Source organism: Eurytemora carolleeae, unplaced genomic scaffold (assembly GCF_000591075.1).
Source record: "Eurytemora carolleeae unplaced genomic scaffold, Eaff_2.0 scaffold99, whole genome shotgun sequence".
Classification (NCBI taxonomy): domain Eukaryota; kingdom Metazoa; phylum Arthropoda; class Copepoda; order Calanoida; family Temoridae; genus Eurytemora; species Eurytemora carolleeae.
In genome coordinates, this window is record NW_019396154.1 from 263,255 (window position 1) to 282,080 (window position 18,826).

General features: G+C 31.6%; 1 protein-coding gene across 1 annotated transcript; it reads left to right on the forward strand.

Moving 5' to 3' along the window:
* Positions 1-1,045: 1,045 nt before the first annotated feature.
* On the forward strand, positions 1,046-14,324 carry LOC111696636 (EH domain-containing protein 3). Its single transcript, XM_023466311.1, has 18 exons — positions 1,046-1,253; positions 1,655-1,768; positions 2,292-2,408; positions 2,938-3,009; positions 3,551-3,653; positions 4,892-5,005; positions 5,993-6,087; positions 6,594-6,665; positions 7,283-7,337; positions 7,903-8,019; positions 8,797-8,887; positions 9,287-9,395; positions 11,497-11,554; positions 11,704-11,762; positions 12,439-12,500; positions 12,727-12,810; positions 13,228-13,287; positions 13,555-14,324. Exons 1-18 carry the CDS (start codon positions 1,081-1,083, stop codon positions 13,614-13,616), a joined length of 1,617 nt encoding a protein of 538 aa, XP_023322079.1. The 5' UTR covers positions 1,046-1,080; the 3' UTR covers positions 13,617-14,324.
* The last annotated feature ends 4,502 nt before the right edge of the window (positions 14,325-18,826 follow it).

The window sequence follows — 18,826 nt, forward strand, 5'->3', positions numbered from 1 at the left end:
GGGGGTGAAAATATGAAAAATGTAATTAAAACATTTTCAAAAAATTAAATTTGTGATACTAAATTTTTTGATTAAAAAATATAATTTTTTAAATTAATATATTTTACAGTCTTCATTAATCCCCCTCAAAAAGTTTATTGATTTACATTTTATAAAAGACGACATTTAAGTGTGTTCTTAATAAAAAACATTTGTAAAATTTTGACCCTGATGTACTTAGAAAATTTGGAACTACTTTTGAAAAAGTAAACACGAAGTTAAATCAAAGAATGAAGGATACAAAAAAATGTTTCTTTACCAGCACAAATTATATTTATAGTTGCGTTGAGACTATAAATGTTTTTGGTTTATGTCGAAACATAAATTTTGTTCCAAAATAAAAAAAATAAAGCCAACTTGCAAATGCAAATTTAAAAACTTTCTCTTTATTTTACACGGTTTTAAATGTCGTCTTTGTTTTGAGTGTTTCGGAATGAATTATGACAAATCTACCAAACCAAACCGTCTGCTCGGTCAACAAGTGCAGTTCTGGCACAGACCGAGGGCGTTTCAGTCAAAGCTGTCAAAAGTTTGAATATATTATGGTTAAATTAATTGTACCGAGAAGTTGTTTGATAATTAATAATTTTGATTAAACAAGCTACAAGGTAGTTTATTATTGTGATATTGAATTTACGTTTAGTTTTCACAACAAAGTGATGACTAATTGTTGGAATAATTTCTTGTTTTTAGAATTTTCGGCTGGATCTTTTATAGAGAAATATAAAAGCCCATTATTTTTGTCGGGCATCAATTAAGTGGGCCGTTCCTAGAATCGTTCTCCAGGACAACACCGTGAAATCTTTATTTTGAAGTTTTCTACAGGGCGTCCCATTCAAGCAAATTATAATGATTTCTCATTATTTTTTTCGTCTACGTGGTGTTCCACTTTACTTTTCTATTGCTACTACTAGATGGGTTTCAACAACTTCAAACCTACTCTTATTCATTAGCAAATTAGTAAATTGAGTACTTCTACTCCTAACTTTATAATTAGTTAAATTCCTTGTCCCCTGACCATGTTTATATTTAAGATCTAGAATGTTTAGTTGGATGAATAAGGAGGAGAGTAGGAAGAAAGGAACTGATGTATATGATGGGGTAGCCGAGGGCTTGAAGAATATATACAGGCAGAAACTTCTCCCATTAGAGAAGGAATATCAGTTTCATGATTTCCATTCTCCAGCACTAGATGATCCAGACTTCGATGCAAAGTAAGATATCGCATTAAATATAGGATATCAAAAATAATGCTTTTAAGAGATTAAATTTAGACTGTCCTTCCCTTCATGCTTTCTACTAAAATTTTATTGACAGATATGTTAATGAACTTAGCTCTGATTGTCTAGCGGGCTGTTATGTGCTGAAAAAGTTGGGATGGAGTTTTTTAAAGGTGTAAGGAGTATTACATTGATGTTTAATATATTGATTTATTGTTATAAAAACAAACAATTTTTATTATTGTGGATTTGCCTAGGAAAAGATGTCCTAAAACGTCAGAGCATAATATGAATATCCCATATCCCCATCTTGTATGTTAAAAATTCCTCTTTATAGAAATATTTCTTATGTTTGCAAAAGTGGGGAAACTCGGTACGTTATGCTTTTTTTCTAGACCTATGGTTATGTTGGTTGGTCAGTACTCGACCGGAAAGACGACCTTTATCAGATATTTACTGGAACAGGATTTTCCAGGGATCAGGATTGGACCTGAGCCAACCACTGACAGGTTTATATAAAAATTTTAAACCAAGAACTTTTCAATATTTGTTTTTAGTCAACTTACTTATAAAAAACCAATTAAAGTAACAACAAAAAAGTTTGTTTGTTTGTAATAGATGTTTAAAGATGTTGGAAATCCAATTTGATACTTAGTGATAAATCTTCAGTGTACAATGTCCTTGGGATGGCTTCGGAAGACAATATTTTAAGAATAAATTAATCGATGTATTTAAGCTGGAATATGTAAAAAACTAAATTTGTTTATACTTGTTATCTTCAATCAGAACTACTACTATTTGCTTGTTATTAATCGTATTTTTTTTCTTATTGGTATTACTATTCTTAAAAATCACCACTCACCAACTAGCTGTGATATATATTAAATATGTACGCAACAAAACAAGCGAAAACGCCAAAAACAAAAATCAGTATTTTATACGTAAAAGAATTACACCAAAGTAAGTTTTACAATAAGCTAAATAGCATATTTTCCCTTAATATTTTGTCAGCTATACGTTTTGTTTGTTCAGGTTTATAGCTGTGATGCACGCAGATACGGATGGAATCGTTCCTGGGAACGCTTTAGTCGTGGATCCTAAAAAGCAGTTCCGTCCTCTCTCCAAGTTCGGGAACGCGTTCCTTAACAGGTATGTAGTAAGTTTTGGGACTTGACCTTAAAAAATATTTGTTTTTATTGTTATTTGCTGTTGTCATCGGCATCTACTTTCACATAAAAACATTTGTGTATGGCCTATGCCAGTATGCTATTTTAAACCATGCGAAACGTTTTTCTGTATTAAAACCTTTTAAGGATCTTTAACTAAAAAATTTTATCCTGAAATAACAAATCACCCTTTCGAAGTTATGAACAAATCCAAATGCTTAATGGTTACCACCGAATGACGACTTCTTTCTTTCTTGATATCCCCTTTCTTTTATTGCCTGTTTTCCCATGTAAATCCTAGTACAATCGTTTAGCTCATTTAGAAGTGTGGTTTATTTATCCTTCACATACTTCCAGGTTCTGAATCTCAAATCGTTATCAATCTCCGAAATCTCATAATTCGTTATCAATCTCATGAATCTTCTAAATCGCTATAAATCAGCGATTATCATTCTCCTGAATGTCTTGAATCGCTATCAATTTCCTAAATCTCTCAATACCATATATTTCAGGTTTCAGTGTTCTGGAACTACATCAAGTGTCCTTAAAGGAATATCTATCGTGGATACTCCGGGAATTCTCAGGTAATTGATAAAAAAAATAGTAAAAATGTGTTTTAACGAAAAAAATTCAGATATTATTTGTTTTTATTTGATTTATTATTCACAAGTTCAAAAGGAAGGAGGTATCATATTAGTTCATACTGTGCAGTGTGCTTTTAAACAAAGTCTGAATTTAAAAGCTATAATCAAAACTTAAAACGAGTTCGGATTTTATAAATAGAGACAGTAGGTGCAACCGGTTCAAATGCAGCTGAATAAGTTAAGAAGTTGGATTGCCTCTCTCTCATTCATGATTTACAACTTACTATTTTTATTAAAGATATCCGAAGCTTTTCCATTTAAAATTTTTCGTAATTTTTGTGATTCATGCAACGGAGTTTTCACGATTTTTCTGTTTAAATTAAAGTTTTAAATTTCTGATTACAATGCCTGATTCAGATATTATAACTATAAACACCAAAAAAATATTAAGTAAAAATTCCAAATGCTAACAATAAAAATTTGAGTAATTTTTTCGGAATATCTTTCGCTCCTACATTTCGCTTTTACCTTCTGTATATAGTGGTGAGAAGCAAAGAACGGACCGAGGATATGATTTCATCGGAGTTCTGGAGTGGTTTGCGGAGAGGGTTGATAGAATTCTTCTGCTCTTTGATGCTCACAAGGTTGGTTAACTCGAGAATTTAGATTCGCTTCAACTCGAGGATTTAGATTCGATTTAACTCAAGGATTTAGATTTTGTTTAGCCCATGGATTAAGATTCGGTTTAACTTAAGGATTTAGATACGGTTTAACTCGAGAATTTAGATTCGGTTTAACTCCAGTATTTAGATTCGATTTAAATCAAGGATCTAGATTCGATTTAAATCAAGGATTTAGATTCGATTAAATTCAAGGATTTAGATTTGGTTTAGCACATGGATTAAGATTCGGTTTAACTTGAGGATTAAGATATGGTTTAACTCGAGAATTTAGATTGAATTTAACTTAAGGATTAGATTGGATTTAACGTTTTGTTTGAATATTTTGCCCCCCCCCCCCCTCTCCCTCCTTAAATACTAAAATATTGAAACTCTATTTATATAACCGGCACAGCTAGATTCTTTACTTCTTTGTTAGTTAACAATATTTTTAAACCGCATCTTACACCGGTTTTTATCTATTACACTGCCGCACCCATGTTTTACTGGTATTCCCCGACCATATCTTACTTGTCTTTTTTAAGTGGGTGTCTACTCTTCATTATGAAATGCATCGGATTAAACTATTTTAGGAATTTTGTATTCTAAATTTTTTTTGAAAAATATTTATTAGTTCTCCTCATTAAATATGGATCGATCAATCCTTCTTTCATACTTGTATCCTGTATCCTGTATCTAGATATTTATAGTATACCGAGTACTGATAATTGTTTAATGTTTATCCTGATATTTATTGTATCCAGAGTCCAGGTATTTTTTTACGAATTAACCTCATAAAAAAAGATCAATCCTTCTTTCATACTTTAATCCTGAATCCTGTATCCTGATATCATGATGTTTGCTGTATCCTAATATTTATTGTAGTCTGATTTTTATTTTATCCTGATTCTCAATGTAACCTGATATTCATTGTAACCTGATAACTATTGTATTCAGATATTTATTGTATCCTGATATTTATTGCATCCTGATATTATTTTAACCTGATATTTATTGTTTACTGATATCTATTCTATCCTGATATTTATTGTAACCTGATATTTATTGTATCCTGATATCTATTGTATCCTGACTATTTTGCATCCTGATATTTGTTTAAATTCTGATATATATTGTAGCTTGATATTTATTGTATCCTGATATCTATTGTATTTTGACTATTTTGTATCATGATGTTCATTGTATTCTGATATTTATTGTAGCTTGATATTTCCGATGAGTTCCGGCGATCTATTGAGGCGCTGAGGGGTCACGACGACAAGATTAGGATCGTTCTCAACAAGGCCGACATGGTCGATCATCAGCAGCTCATGAGGGTAGGGTATTCCATTCGTAAGGGTAGGGTATTATATCCATAAGGGTAGGGTATTATATTCATAAGGGTAGGGTATTCTATTCATGAGGGTAGGGTATTATATTCATGAGGGTAGGGTATTACATTCATGTGGGTAAGGTATTCTATTCATAAGGGTTGGGTATTCTATTCATGAGGGTAGGAGGGTATTATATTCATGAGGGTAGGGTATTCTAATTCATGAGGGTAGGGTATGATATTCATGAAGGTAGGGTATTATATTCATGAAGGTAGTGTATTCTATTCCCGAGGGTATGGTATTATATACATGAGGGTAGGGTATTCTATTTGAAATGAAGTGATGGAGATTACAATTTGGGAAAAGTTGAATGAATTGATCCACACTTTTTTTATACAAAGCTTTTATCTCCTTATTTTGCAAATTAGATATATTCGAGCTAAAAGTAAACAATGAGTTGATATATAAACAAATATTTGCTTAATATGACTAATTCAGATACTCCACATAGTTTTTATTTTACGTTGTTTTCTTACTTAATCATATCCTTACATAATTGCTTCTTTTTTATGATACTTTATTTTTCTCGTTGATTTTCATATTTTTATTTATTTACATTAGCATGCAGTTGTGTAAACCCTTAAAAACAAGTCAAGCAACTTATCTCAGAATTTTCATTAAATCCGGATATTTTTAAGAGTACAAAATTTTAATTTATTAAAAAATATTTAAATTTATTTTTTATATCATATTGATCGTATTTGCATAATTTTCATTATTTTCTTCGGGGTTATAAATTTATTCATGGAGCCTGTGAGCGAGGAATGAACAGGAAATAGATAAATTTGCAGCCTTAAAGGGACTCTTTGACAAAATTTCTACATTTTTGTTTTATTAAAATGCCAAACACAAGGGTAGCCTTCAATTCTTGACCGTTGTGAATCCGGCATGGCGTTGGTAACGTCGACAAACCCTTTAATATTGTTTTAGGTGTACGGAGCCCTGATGTGGTCCCTAGGAAAGGTCCTGGGTACCCCTGAGGTTGCTAGGGTCTATATAGGAAGCTTTTGGGATCAACCTCTAAGGTATAACAAAAACAAACAAAATTTAGGCTAGATAACATAAGATATAATAATTATTGTATTTCAGAAGCCAAAACTTTTGATTGGGATAGCGCTTAGTCACCTTGACTAAACTCAATATTTAATGCGAAAACTTTAAAACAAGAATTAAAGTTTAAATTTCCATTAAACAATTAAGAAATGAGTTGAAATTAGATCACTTACTTCTGTACAAAGCTCAAATTTGGTCGTGTGGCTGGGTACTTCGCAATTTCAAAGTAAAAACGAGAAAAATTTTATAAAACAGAAGGCCGGACTGAAAAACCAGGAAACTGGGAGGACTTGAAACTCCGATCCATTACTGAAGTCTTAGGCCATCCCTGCAACTTTTGATTTGATTTGATTTCATTTCATTTCATTTCATTTCATTTCATTTCATTTCATTTCATTTCATTTGGAATCAATAATCATATTTATTTATAGTAATCATAATCTTAATGAAAAGGATAATAATTGTAAAATTGTTTTAGATATGATATAAACCGACGATTGTTCGAGGCAGAAGAACAAGATTTGTTCGCCGACCTTCAATCCCTTCCCAGGAACAGAATTAGCCCAAAAAAAAGAATTACCAATTTTTCGTTTTAAAATATTAAATTTGGGTTAAAACCAATATTGTTATATTTGCTGATGCGTTGAGTATACGGAATCTGTATAGTGGATACTGTTTATTGTTTAAAGACGGCATTTTGGGGTTTCTAAACCTTTTATTTATTGGAGAGGGAGGGTCATGTCGGGGCCTTTTTCAAATAACATTTAAAGTCACATTCCAATAAAAAAAAATGACAGTACATTTTCTTTTATTTTTCTTTATTCTCCGAAGCCAAGTTTTGGAATTGTTTTAAATGCATTTAGTTTTTGGCGCTGGATTACTTGTTTTCTATTTAATCTTTAAACACATCTGTATATTCTCAAAGTACTAATCCTCCAATCAGATATATATATATATATATATATATATATATATCAATTTATTATTCAATCAAAAAGCAGATAAACATCCTCATACACAATGTTTCATGGACCAATTGACAAGGACCAATCTTCAGACATCGCTCGCTTTTTTACCTAATTCACCACCTCCCCCCGCAAAAGTATATAATTCTAATCTTGTGATATTCATTTTGCAATCTCATTTCTAATTCTTGTTAATCAACAGAAATGCGGCCTTGAGGAAACTAAATGATCTGATCAAACGAGCAAGATTAGCAAAGGTAACAATTAGAATTATTATTGAGAAGAAAACACATAAAGCGCTTATCTGAGAATATCATCCGTTTCAGCCGGAATTCACTTACAAGAAAAGACGGACATATGTCGTCATTTCCGTTATGCGCTGAGATTAGTGTTACTAATTGTTTTGGTTATTTTTTGCATTTTTTTCTGTCTGGGTCAAAACTTGGAATAATGTAGGTCGGCAAATGTTTATGAACTGTTTATTCTAAACATTCGCTTTCCTTTCACTATAATAAACTGTGAAATGTATGAAAAAACCGAACCATAATTTTTTTGTTTCGTTTAAAAGCAAACTTTAACTTTACACAGTTTTGTAATTGTTTCCACGCCTTTTACACACGTTAAACAATATTTTATTTTCGCAAAGGCATTAATTGCTAACATGATTTTTTTTTTGTTTGAAAGAATGAACCCTAGATGGAAATTAGTAAATCAATTTTATTTTTAAACTGTAATTGTAGATTGTGCAATATGCAATGTACGATGTACGACGTACGACGTACGTGCATTGTGTTAACAATACAATATATTTATGTTCTGTAGGTTCACGCGTACATAATCTCTGCGCTGAAGAAGGATATGCCGGCTGTGTTCGGGAAGGACGGGAAAAAGAAAGAGTTGATTAAGAACCTGGACGCACTCTACGGACAACTTCAGAGGGTTTGTTGATTTTCTTTCAGATTTTGATAGTTTATGATAATTTCCTTTTTTAGTTAACAACCCTTCATACAAAAATATTTTTACTTGTTTTTAGGAATTTTTTTTATTTTTTGGGTGAAATCATTTTTGGAAAGCGAAGTAAAAGAAAAATTGCCATAAAAAAAGTGGCAGAGTGGTGGACTGAATTTTGCAATACCGACATCTGACATTTTTCATGACAAAGAGTTCTAAAAATAACTTTTTTCCCCTGGTTATCTAACATTATGACCAAGCTCTATTATTCTGTAAAATATTTGTCCACATAGGGAGTGTTCACGAAAAATGTAAAGTTGGTTAGGCAATAATCTGGAAAAATGTAAAGTTGGTTAGGCAAAAATCTGGAAAAATGAAAGGTTGGTTACGCTAAAATCTAGAAAAATGAAAGGTTGGTTACGCTAAAATCTAGAAAAATGAAAGGTTGGTTACGCTAAAATCTAGAAAAATGAAAGGTTGGTTACGCTAAAATCTAGAAAAATGTTAAGTTGGTTACGCTAAAATCTAGAAAAATGAAAGGTTGGTTAGGCTAATAACTAGAAAAATCCGTGAAATTTTAAGAGCAAAACAAACCTATCGGTCAAATAAATCGACATATACAACAGAATAAAAAAGATTAGGATAAAAATTCACTCTTGGGTATTGAATGAGTTTAACAGGATCAAAACCGAATTTTATTAGGTTTTAAGCCTCACCCCCCTTTCATTTCACGCGAACACTCCCTTTACTAAGTTTGTATCCTAGGAGCATCAGATATCTCCTGGGGATTTCCCTGATATTAAGAAGATGCAGGAACTACTAGTTAATCATGATTTCACCAAGTTTCATGCTCTAGGTAAATATTTTAAAACCGATAAATGTTTTCATTATTATAATTAATAATCATAATCTAAATTTATGTTGCAATTTTGGTAGATTCAGTTAATTGATCGATAATTCACGTGTTGCACATCTGTGAGATCACTGTTGCTAAAGTTTGTCATTTTGTGAGATCTCTGTTGCTAATTTTTGTCATTTTGTGAGATCTCTGTTGCTAATTTTTGAAGTCATGTTTATTCTAATCGCTTTTCTGGGTTTTCTGCGTATTCTAAGTGCAGAGGTTGTTGTAACTTATGTTTGAGATAGTTCTATTATGCAAAGCCTATATTATTATCTATACATTAATGTACAAGAGCTTTAAATAGATTTCAAGTTACAAAGAAGTACTTAAAAATCATAATTATGAAATATTTAGACCGGAAGTTGATTGAAAGAGTGGATAAGATGCTAGCAGAGGATATTGCTAAACTAATGTCTTTAGTTCCTCTCGAGGAACAGATAAGTAAGACGGAAGGAAGTGATAGGTCAGTATTATTCACGTATACATATTTATTACCTTGGCTGAAAACTAGGGGGACAAATTAAGAAAATGCAATTTTTTCAAATCAAATGTCAAGAAACGCGTCGACAAGATTTTATTTAAAGACAAAGAAACCAGTGGTGTACAGAGGGGGGGGCTATGGTGCTCAGGCCCCCCCCCCCTTGATCAGTGGAGTCTATGGTTTCCAGAGGGTTTTTAGGCCCCAATAAAAATTGTATATCCCTACCCCTGGACTAATTTCTAAGTATGCCCTTGATTATAAACCCCCTAGCCTTCTAATAGAAATCCTCCATGGACTTTATGTGATTATTTGATGAAGGGGGGAGGGGAGAGAATTTCAGTTCTATTTGTATCGGCATAGTTGTTAAAGTATGCTGTAGAGGTTAGGGGTATTTCATTCAATTCTTAATTTAGTCTTTTGGTTTGTTTAAACCTTTTTTTAAATTTTTTATTTGAATTTTCTTCCGAACCTCGCCAATCTATATAATAAAACAAGACATTCGTATATATATGCGTATAGCCGGCCAAACGGCTGGACTGATTTGGCTGAAAATTTTTTTGGTCACACATGGGTGGCTTGTTAAAGGCTAAAAAGAATCCGAAATTATTTTTGGAACATTTTTATTTTTTTGATAATTTTTTTTCCACGGGCAACGCCGGGCCCTTCAGCTAGTAGTTTTTATTCAATAAAGGACAGCACAGAAACTAGAACAAAAGACAATCTCCTAAGAAAATTTGTATCTTTTTGAAGATGCATTTTTGGGATGCATATAGATAATTTAAGTAAAATATTCTAGTACAACTTATTTGTTCCAAATTTGTACATTTTTTGTAAAAGTGAGAAGTCTTTGTCACAAACTCTGATTTTCTAATTCCGATATCTTTGGATTCCAATATTGAAGACATTTGACATTTCAAACTATGACTTCTGTTAAATCAAATAATACACGTTTAAGAAATATCAAAGGTTTACGACAAAGGGTTCAAAAGATATGGGGATTAGAAAGTCAGAATTTGTGGCAAGGACTCAACTCCTTTAAAAGAGCTCATTTTAATCAGATACATTTTGACCTAATTTGGTTCACCCTATCTAAACTTACATTTTGACCTAATTTGGTTCACCCTATCTAAACTTTAATATTACCTTTTTAAATCTATTTAAGCGTATCCACCCTTTCAAAAGTTTCCAGCTGTGTATCAAGTATCATGTCGGACTTGTAAATGCAAGGTGTATAGTGTACAGGTGCCAAGGCTTTTAGGAGAGTTATAAAAGCAACTTTCCCTTAAACTCCGGATCGAAGAATCGTAATTACTTGGTCAGCTACCTTAATTAAAAACCGTTATCCTTCCCGGCCTTAAGTGGTTTCTCCGGATAGGGAATCTAATAAATAATGAAATGTATTTAAACGTTTTTATTTGGCAGAAATGATTCAGGAAAAGTCTGTTTAACTGCTCTCTACTGCTCTTATGTTTTGTTAACATTTTCATCAATATTATATTTTAGTGCTTAGGATCAGGATCTACTGGACTAGATCCGGATCCACTGGACAGGATCCGGATCCACTGGTTTGACCATATTTTGGCACTCTGGATCCGGATCCACTTGTTACAATATTTTGGTGCGCTGGATCCGTGTCCACTGGTTTGGCAATATTTTGGTTTCCTGGTTCTGGATCCAACGTCCAAAAAATATCCTGCTCCATGAATTCTTATCGAATTGGACAATTTTCATTAAATGATATTTTTTTATCTGAACACAAATATGAAGTAGTAGTTTTGAAAGATGGGTAAACTCATTATGAAAGAGATGATTAAAGTTAAATTAAATTTTTGAGCTTAATCTGGGTGCATTAGCAATCAGGATCATAAGCAATTCTTTCACGGGACGGCTCTATGATCCGTATCCATTTTTCCGCAGGATCCGGATCGGCATTAAAGTTAAATGCTTTCTAAACACTGTGATTATCAATCATAACTGGGTGTAAATGTTAGACTCCCTCTTAGACACGTCTTAGTTTTAGTTTAGATTTATAAATATACGATAGTTATTATTTTGATATTTTGTAAACCCTGAATTGATTTAGGATTGAAGGAGGAGCATTCGACCAAGTTATGGATAGTCAGACCCCGTTCATGTTCAAGGTAATTATTTTGGAATAGAATTGAAAAAAAAAATTATTTCTCAGATTTAAGTTCTTTAGTAATTCTGGAGTTGTACAACTGCTCTTTCTTTACCCGTCTGAAAGGGACTGTGGACACTAATTCAAGTTTACTCTAATAAGACATTGTAGGGAGGAGAGGGTGTAAATGCAGGAGTAGGAGAGGTGGAATGGGTTATTGCTAAGGACAGGTAAAAAATAATAAAGAAGAATTTTTTATTCTCTATTTCGCTGTTGTTTTCAAAAATAGATGAGCGAAAAAGTCTAATTTTAAATCACCTAGCTTATTTTCCTAAAAATCATTCTAAATTAGGAATCAAAAAAAAAATTAAAAATTTTAAGAATTATATTAAATAAAAACTCATTACACCATGAAAACTGTGAAAATGTCTTTTCCAATTTGTTTCAAATTCTTTTCCGGAAATTTCCCTATTTAGTATTTTCAAACATAAAGCATAAAAAAGTAATTGTTTGTTTTCTTTGTACACTAATCCTTATCGTGTCGTACTCCTGCTTCGTTGCTTGATTCAATTAATATCTTAATGCTAAGAATATATTAGTATTATTTGATTAATATAATTCAGAAAGGTTTATCATTAACTAGATTACACCTTTAATATTGAATCTGTCTTATTGATTTTATCCACTGAGATTAAATTAATTCAAAATATTTAAAGCTTTTATTAAAAATAGCAATTTTTACTGGCGAGCGATTTCGAATTTAAAAGGATGTATTTTTTCCATTTATGCTATTATTTGAAAATTATAATATTCTAGATTTTTTTTTTGACATTGACAAGCGGCGGTTTTCGGAAATTAATTTTTTAAGATTTAGTTCACTGAATGATAAATATTTTGATTATATAGGTTTAAGTATGATGCTATGTTTGATGACCTGAACCCTGTGGATGGGAAGGTGTCTGGAGCAGGTATTAAAGGCGTAGGCGTAATTTGAAATGGAGAGTCTCTTGTAATTACGAGTATAGTCCCTTTAATATATATAAAATAAAAAGAATATACTATAACTTAACTTTTCCCCAGTGGCCATTACTTATTCTTAAAGTTTTTTTTTCTGCGTTCTTGCCAGATAGTTGAGTACTGAATTTAGATTGGTTGAATTTTGAAGAATCATGTTTAATATTTTAAATATTTTAGCTGCCAAGAGCGAGATGATCAAATCCAAGCTACCCAACAATGTTCTTGGAAAAATCTGGAAACTAAGCGATGTAGACAAAGACGGTAAATATTTTTTTCTCTTGCCCGTTAAAAGGATCCGGATCCGTATTATTGCAAATATCCGGGTCCCTGCCCGTTAAAAGGACCCCGATCCGTATTATTGCAAATATCCGGGTCTGTCCTGGGATATAAGAATCTGAAGTCGCCTTGTAATTGAAAACTGACCCGTTTTATTACAAGAATACGGGTCAGTCCAGAATGATGAATGTTTACGAATGTTTATTAAATGAATATTTAGGAATTTTTATAAAATGAATGTTAACGAATGTTTATATAATGAATATTAAGAAATTTTTATGAAATATATGTTTATAAAATTAATGTTTATAAAATTAATGTTGATCTAAAATGAATGTTTATAAAATGAATGTTTATGAATGTTTATGAATGTTTATGAATGTTTATAAAATGAATATTTAGGAATGTTGGATGCTGATGAGTTTGCTCTGGCTATGCATCTAATGAATATAAAACTAGACGGTAAACAAACATTCAATTCATTAATTAATTAATTAATCGTATACTGTAAAGAAATCTCTTTGATTTTATAGGCGCAACCGGGGTTAAAGAGGGAGGGGGAGGGGTATTCAGTATTTTATCAAAATTTGATAATTTTTTACAGTTCTACAAAAGCCTCAAATGTTTTCAAAATGAGATTCTCTAGTTTCGAGGGCGTGGGACTGTTCTACTCAGCTACGGAACATGATGTCAACTTAAAAAAGTCTTATTTTTTTTTCATTTTTCTAGGCCATGATCTTCCGACGGAGTTGCCAACCCATCTGATCCCTCCTAGTAAAAGAGCGTTCTAATTCCTAACCTGGAGCCAAGAATCATTGTTTGTGGCTTCCTCTTTATTCACGACTCCCAGGAAAATATAGGCCTCGTGTGTGTATATTTGAAAATTAAGAAAAAAATTGTTTTTTTGTTTCCAAAACGTCCACCCTCCGGATTCAGTTTTTCCTTATAAATTTTATTCAACCTTCTTTATTCTATACGTACCCATCCCTCAAAACATGATTGCTTTTACTTAAACAGTGTACACTGTACATTAGAAATATTTTTTTACACAAAATATCCTATTTTACAAATCTTAATGTCTTGATAACATTTTGGAAGTCAACAAAAATTTTGTATTTTAACATAAAGTAGTATTTTAGTTTTAGTAGATTTTATGCCGATAATAAGTTCCTGAAATTTCAGTTTTTTAAGGAATATGTTCTAAAAAATTTCATTTTCTACTCAAAAAGCTTCCGTCCGTAGTTTTTAAGTATAATAGTACACGCTTTGGGCTTTTTATGTACATTTATACAACTTAAACAGTACAGTACATCATGTTTTTGTACTGTACACAGTTTATTTGTAAATAAATAATTTCTATTGATTTTTGAATGTTCTTGAACCCAGATATTAGATATAGACTTCAATATTATCTTTTTCTAACGTGGAAATGTGATACATTGTGATCTGTAACTACCGGTTATGTATTGTCGGATTTAATAAATAAATTGTAATTATTCTTTTCTGCACATTTTCTGTTCAGATTCATGATTTCAGTTTTGTAGAAAAAATGCTGATTGAGGAAGGTGTACTACAGATTATTAATTGCGTAGAATTGAGGATACATGTACCATGTTACAATGGATATCTTATTAAATCTTAAAGGGTATTTGTCTTAAAAAGCTTCCCCAAAAATCTGAAGAATGTGTTCAATATTTTGAATTGTTATTTACATTTCCTTTTCAATGGTTATACGGGGCGTCCCACGAAACATGACAGTTGGTGAAAAGTTTAGAATGTCTTTTTCCATAATTTGTCAAGTTGTTTGATACCAAAGATCAATAAAAATATTATATAGGAGTCATGTTATATTAAAATTGATTTCAAAGTAAAATATAATTAAGCAAAAGATGTGTTTAACCAAAAATAACTAATTCTTAAATGTCATGTTTCATGGGAAACCCTGTATATTAAAAGTATGCAATGACAAACTAAAAAAAATCGTTTGTGTCCAGTTTCTGCTTATTTTTTGTCTTGGGATTAAAATTGTTTTTAGTAAGTTTTGAAATGTTAAAACCTTCATAAGTTTGTGAAGGGTCTTCCAAAAGTCCAATAACCTTAAAATTATAAAAAAAACTAACCAACTTATTACCTAGTTTTTTTTAAATAATATTAACATATCAAAAAGTTTTTTTATTATACATAAACAGTTTGTCTTAAAAATTCAACTTTATTGGAGATATAGACTTCTCTGTTTTTGCTTTTCTAAATTTCACAAATTCTTAAACTTGTACATTACTAATTGCTGCTTTATATAAAGATATACAAATGTTATATCCTTTCACATTTGTATCATGTACGAATCTAACAATATAAGCACCAATTCACCATAACACAATAGTTTTTGTGAAATACTTGAATAATAAAATGCAATAAAGACACAAATCTACATACGTTAAATTCGTTTATTTTATTAAATGGTTTTTGTAAATTTCATGATTCATGGGTTTTATTGTTGTTTTACTTTATTGAAAAAATATTGGAATTTGTAAATATTGTCACCGAATCAGACCCTACCAGCGATATCAGCTATGCTTTATGTTATTAGAATAACTTAAACGATTCAGTTTTCCTTAAAAATCCCGTCTAAAGACTATAAAAATAAACACATGAAAATATCGGTGTGCATGTTAGTGTGCGTGTGTTGTGTTTGCTCAGTTGAACTTGAGAACCACTGGTATACGGTCGTGAAACCACATGACTCCGTACTACTCAGTTTTGATATGTTCATAGTTATGTATATCTTTCAACTATAGAAACACTGTTTAGTTTTCACATGTAATAGACGGGAATCTAGAAATATTTTGAGGTTAGTGTGTACAATGTACATTGTACATAGTGAGATAATAGGAACAAGATTTCTAAAGCCTTTATTGTCAAAAACTTCGAACGGCAAACACACATGTTAAAAAGTGTTAACTGATAACGGAAATTTAGTTCAAAGAACATTACATTTTTCTTTAACATAAACTTATTTTTTTAGTCCATTAAAGTTGTCAGTTTTATCCACCCACATGTTATAATGTTGCCTGATAATTGGAAATTGACATTTGGATAAGTGATAAAAGCTTTTTAGACAGCTTGGCCGGCGTTTATTTCAATACAATCAAGACAATTTTTCTAATGACGTTTTGATTACAATTAGGAGTTTTTTTTTTAAATTACAAGTTTTCCTGTAAAGAAAGAATTATAACTGTTAATTGACAGCTTCTCATTGGTTTATGTTTATGTGAATCCATGCTGTTTGAAAGCTTGGTGGAAATCATAATTTGAAATCTAAAGTCGTCTGTATTGTATTAATATATACGACAACGATTGTATGATATTTTTTATCATATCTCGTTATATCCATTGAAACCCCTTAACAACATTTTGTACGTGAGGAAAGGTGTAATTGTCTTGCAAAATAGAGACTGCAAAAATATTTGTCTTAAAAATAGTTTTATATTTCTACTAAAGAATATAAAGTTCTGTGTCTACTTCAGTACAGCAGGCTAGCATAAACAAAAACAACTCTTCGTCCGAACCAAGGAATATAACAGAAATTCCCATAAAATAAAGTGTACTGCAGTGCTGCCCAGACTAACCAAGGAGATTTGAATACAAGGAGGGGGCTATAGGGTTTCAGTAACTTTGCTGTGACATTTTTGGACTGCCGGAGAACTAGTTTTTGCGTAAAAACAATAATAAAGATTGTAAACAATAACTCAAATGATGAACAGACATTTTGTGCATCTCTAGCGTTAGATGAAGATTCACCGTATACTAACTCATGTTTGTTTATTATTGTTGTTACGCAAAAACTAGTTCTCCAGCAGTCCAAAAAAGTCACAGCAAAGTGTACGGAAACCCTATTGCCGGAGCCCAAAACTTAAGACAGGGTATTGTTATGAAAACCAGTTTTAAAACCCGGGTTTTACGAATGGGGTTAGGCAGTTTTGTGGATATCAATATTTTTGTTTATGAAATATTTTTTATTTATTTTCATTATATTCTCCATTTTTGTTGAATCTCTTAAATCAAAATCTACAAAATATTAAGACCCCAAAAAGGAAACTCGAGAGTTTCGTTCAATGATACTCTTTTAAATTTTGGGCTCAGCCCTCCTTGCATTCAATGCTCCTTGAGACAAACCTTTGTTTACATTCCTCCCAGAACCTGCAATACACATTCTTTTATGATGATTCCTAATGCTCTTATATCCTTGGTCTGAGGGGCGGGGGAAGTCAGGTGGTCATAAGCCACAACATTTTTCCCTTCCCTTCCATGCCACAGTTTATTGGATTCTTTAGAGGTCCAAATGACGATAGATTCTTGCAAAGAATAAACATTTTGGAAAAAAACACATCGATAATCCCGGGTTTTTTACTCACCCTGTACATTCTAGAGATATTGAAGGGTTACTTATTAAAGATGGTTAGTGGTTAGCCACCAAGATGGAGATTTAAAAAAAAGATTTTATAAATCAACATTTCGCTGCAGCTGTACACTCTTAACAATTTTTTGTATTGCATCTTCTTAGTTTTTCAATCGTTTTCGGCTCGTTTTTTGCATATTTTTCTGTCGGGGTCAAAATTTTGCGCTAGCCAAATTTTCGCCTTGAGAGGAAGTAAACTCCAACAATATGAACGTGTTAAGACGATCGTTTTTTGGTTCACTTTTCCATTTCTTGTTTTTTGGATAAAAATATTGAAAACTTAATTGAAATCAAACAATCTGAAGTGAGGGAACATTTATTAAAAGTTTTTAAAAACTAACAGAAACGATTAATATCAGTATTACATCTAAAAGTTATATGCTTTTGATAATGTCTTAATTATCAATTGTGGGTAAATATGAAATGTACATAAGGTTTATTATTTATCTCACTTGCGAACATTTTCCCTTTGATAGTAAAATTAAAAACATCGCAGCTTTTTCTGTCTTTGCACTTTGCAGTTGTGTATTTTCAAAAATAAATTAAAATCAAAATGTGAGATTGAGCCGTCATGACGTTATTGGACACCAAAAAAAACAGCGAGAAAAACTTAATCTATATTTAAATATAAACTAGCTGAATCAATATTTAAATATAAACTAGCTGAATCAATATTTAAATATAAACTAGCTGAATCTATATTTAAATATGAACTAGTTTAAATATTGATTTACCGAAACTCCATTTTTCACTATAAAGTCGACACACTGAATTAAGAAACTTAAAACATTCCAGTGGTTCTCCTGAGTTCTCCAATCAAACTTTGAGGCAAATCGGTCCAGGTGGTCGAGAGTTATGATCTTACACACATTACAACTGTATATATATACTAGCTTAGGAACCAAACGTTGCCCATGGTAGTTTTAGTTAGTTCCACCGTTTACTTGCGCTTCTTGGTCGTAAATTACGATTTTAGCTATTTTTCGAGATAAAGTGACCTGCACTCAACTTAGAATCTCTAAACCAAACTAAGAACATTCCCGTGGTTCTCCCGAGTTCCCCAATCAAAATTTAAGGCAAATATATCTTGGGTTTCGAGAGTTATGATCGGACATACAATTAAAACAGAGATTACAACTATATATGTATATAAGATATATATATACTATTGGTGTGTATTGTAAAGAGCAAGTGTTGTTGAATGTTGATGTGATTGTAGCAGCAGATGCTAAGGAAGAAATTTCAAGGTAAAATATCAATAGTCGTCAACTGTTTATAATCACAACAGCAGACCTCATAATAAACCTGGTAATAAACCAATCATTTTGGAATCTAAGGATTAAATGGTTCAAACTAGGAACCAGGACGCTTCTTATCATATTTAAAAATTCGTTATATTTATTGAACTAAAACTTTATTTTACAGATTTTAACTTATTTACGTCTAATTCGGGTTCTGGACAAATTACACTCTTTTCATAAGTTTTATTTTATCCTTTCCCCCCCCCCCCCTCCGCCCCCCATCCAGTTTTTATTTTCCTTTTGA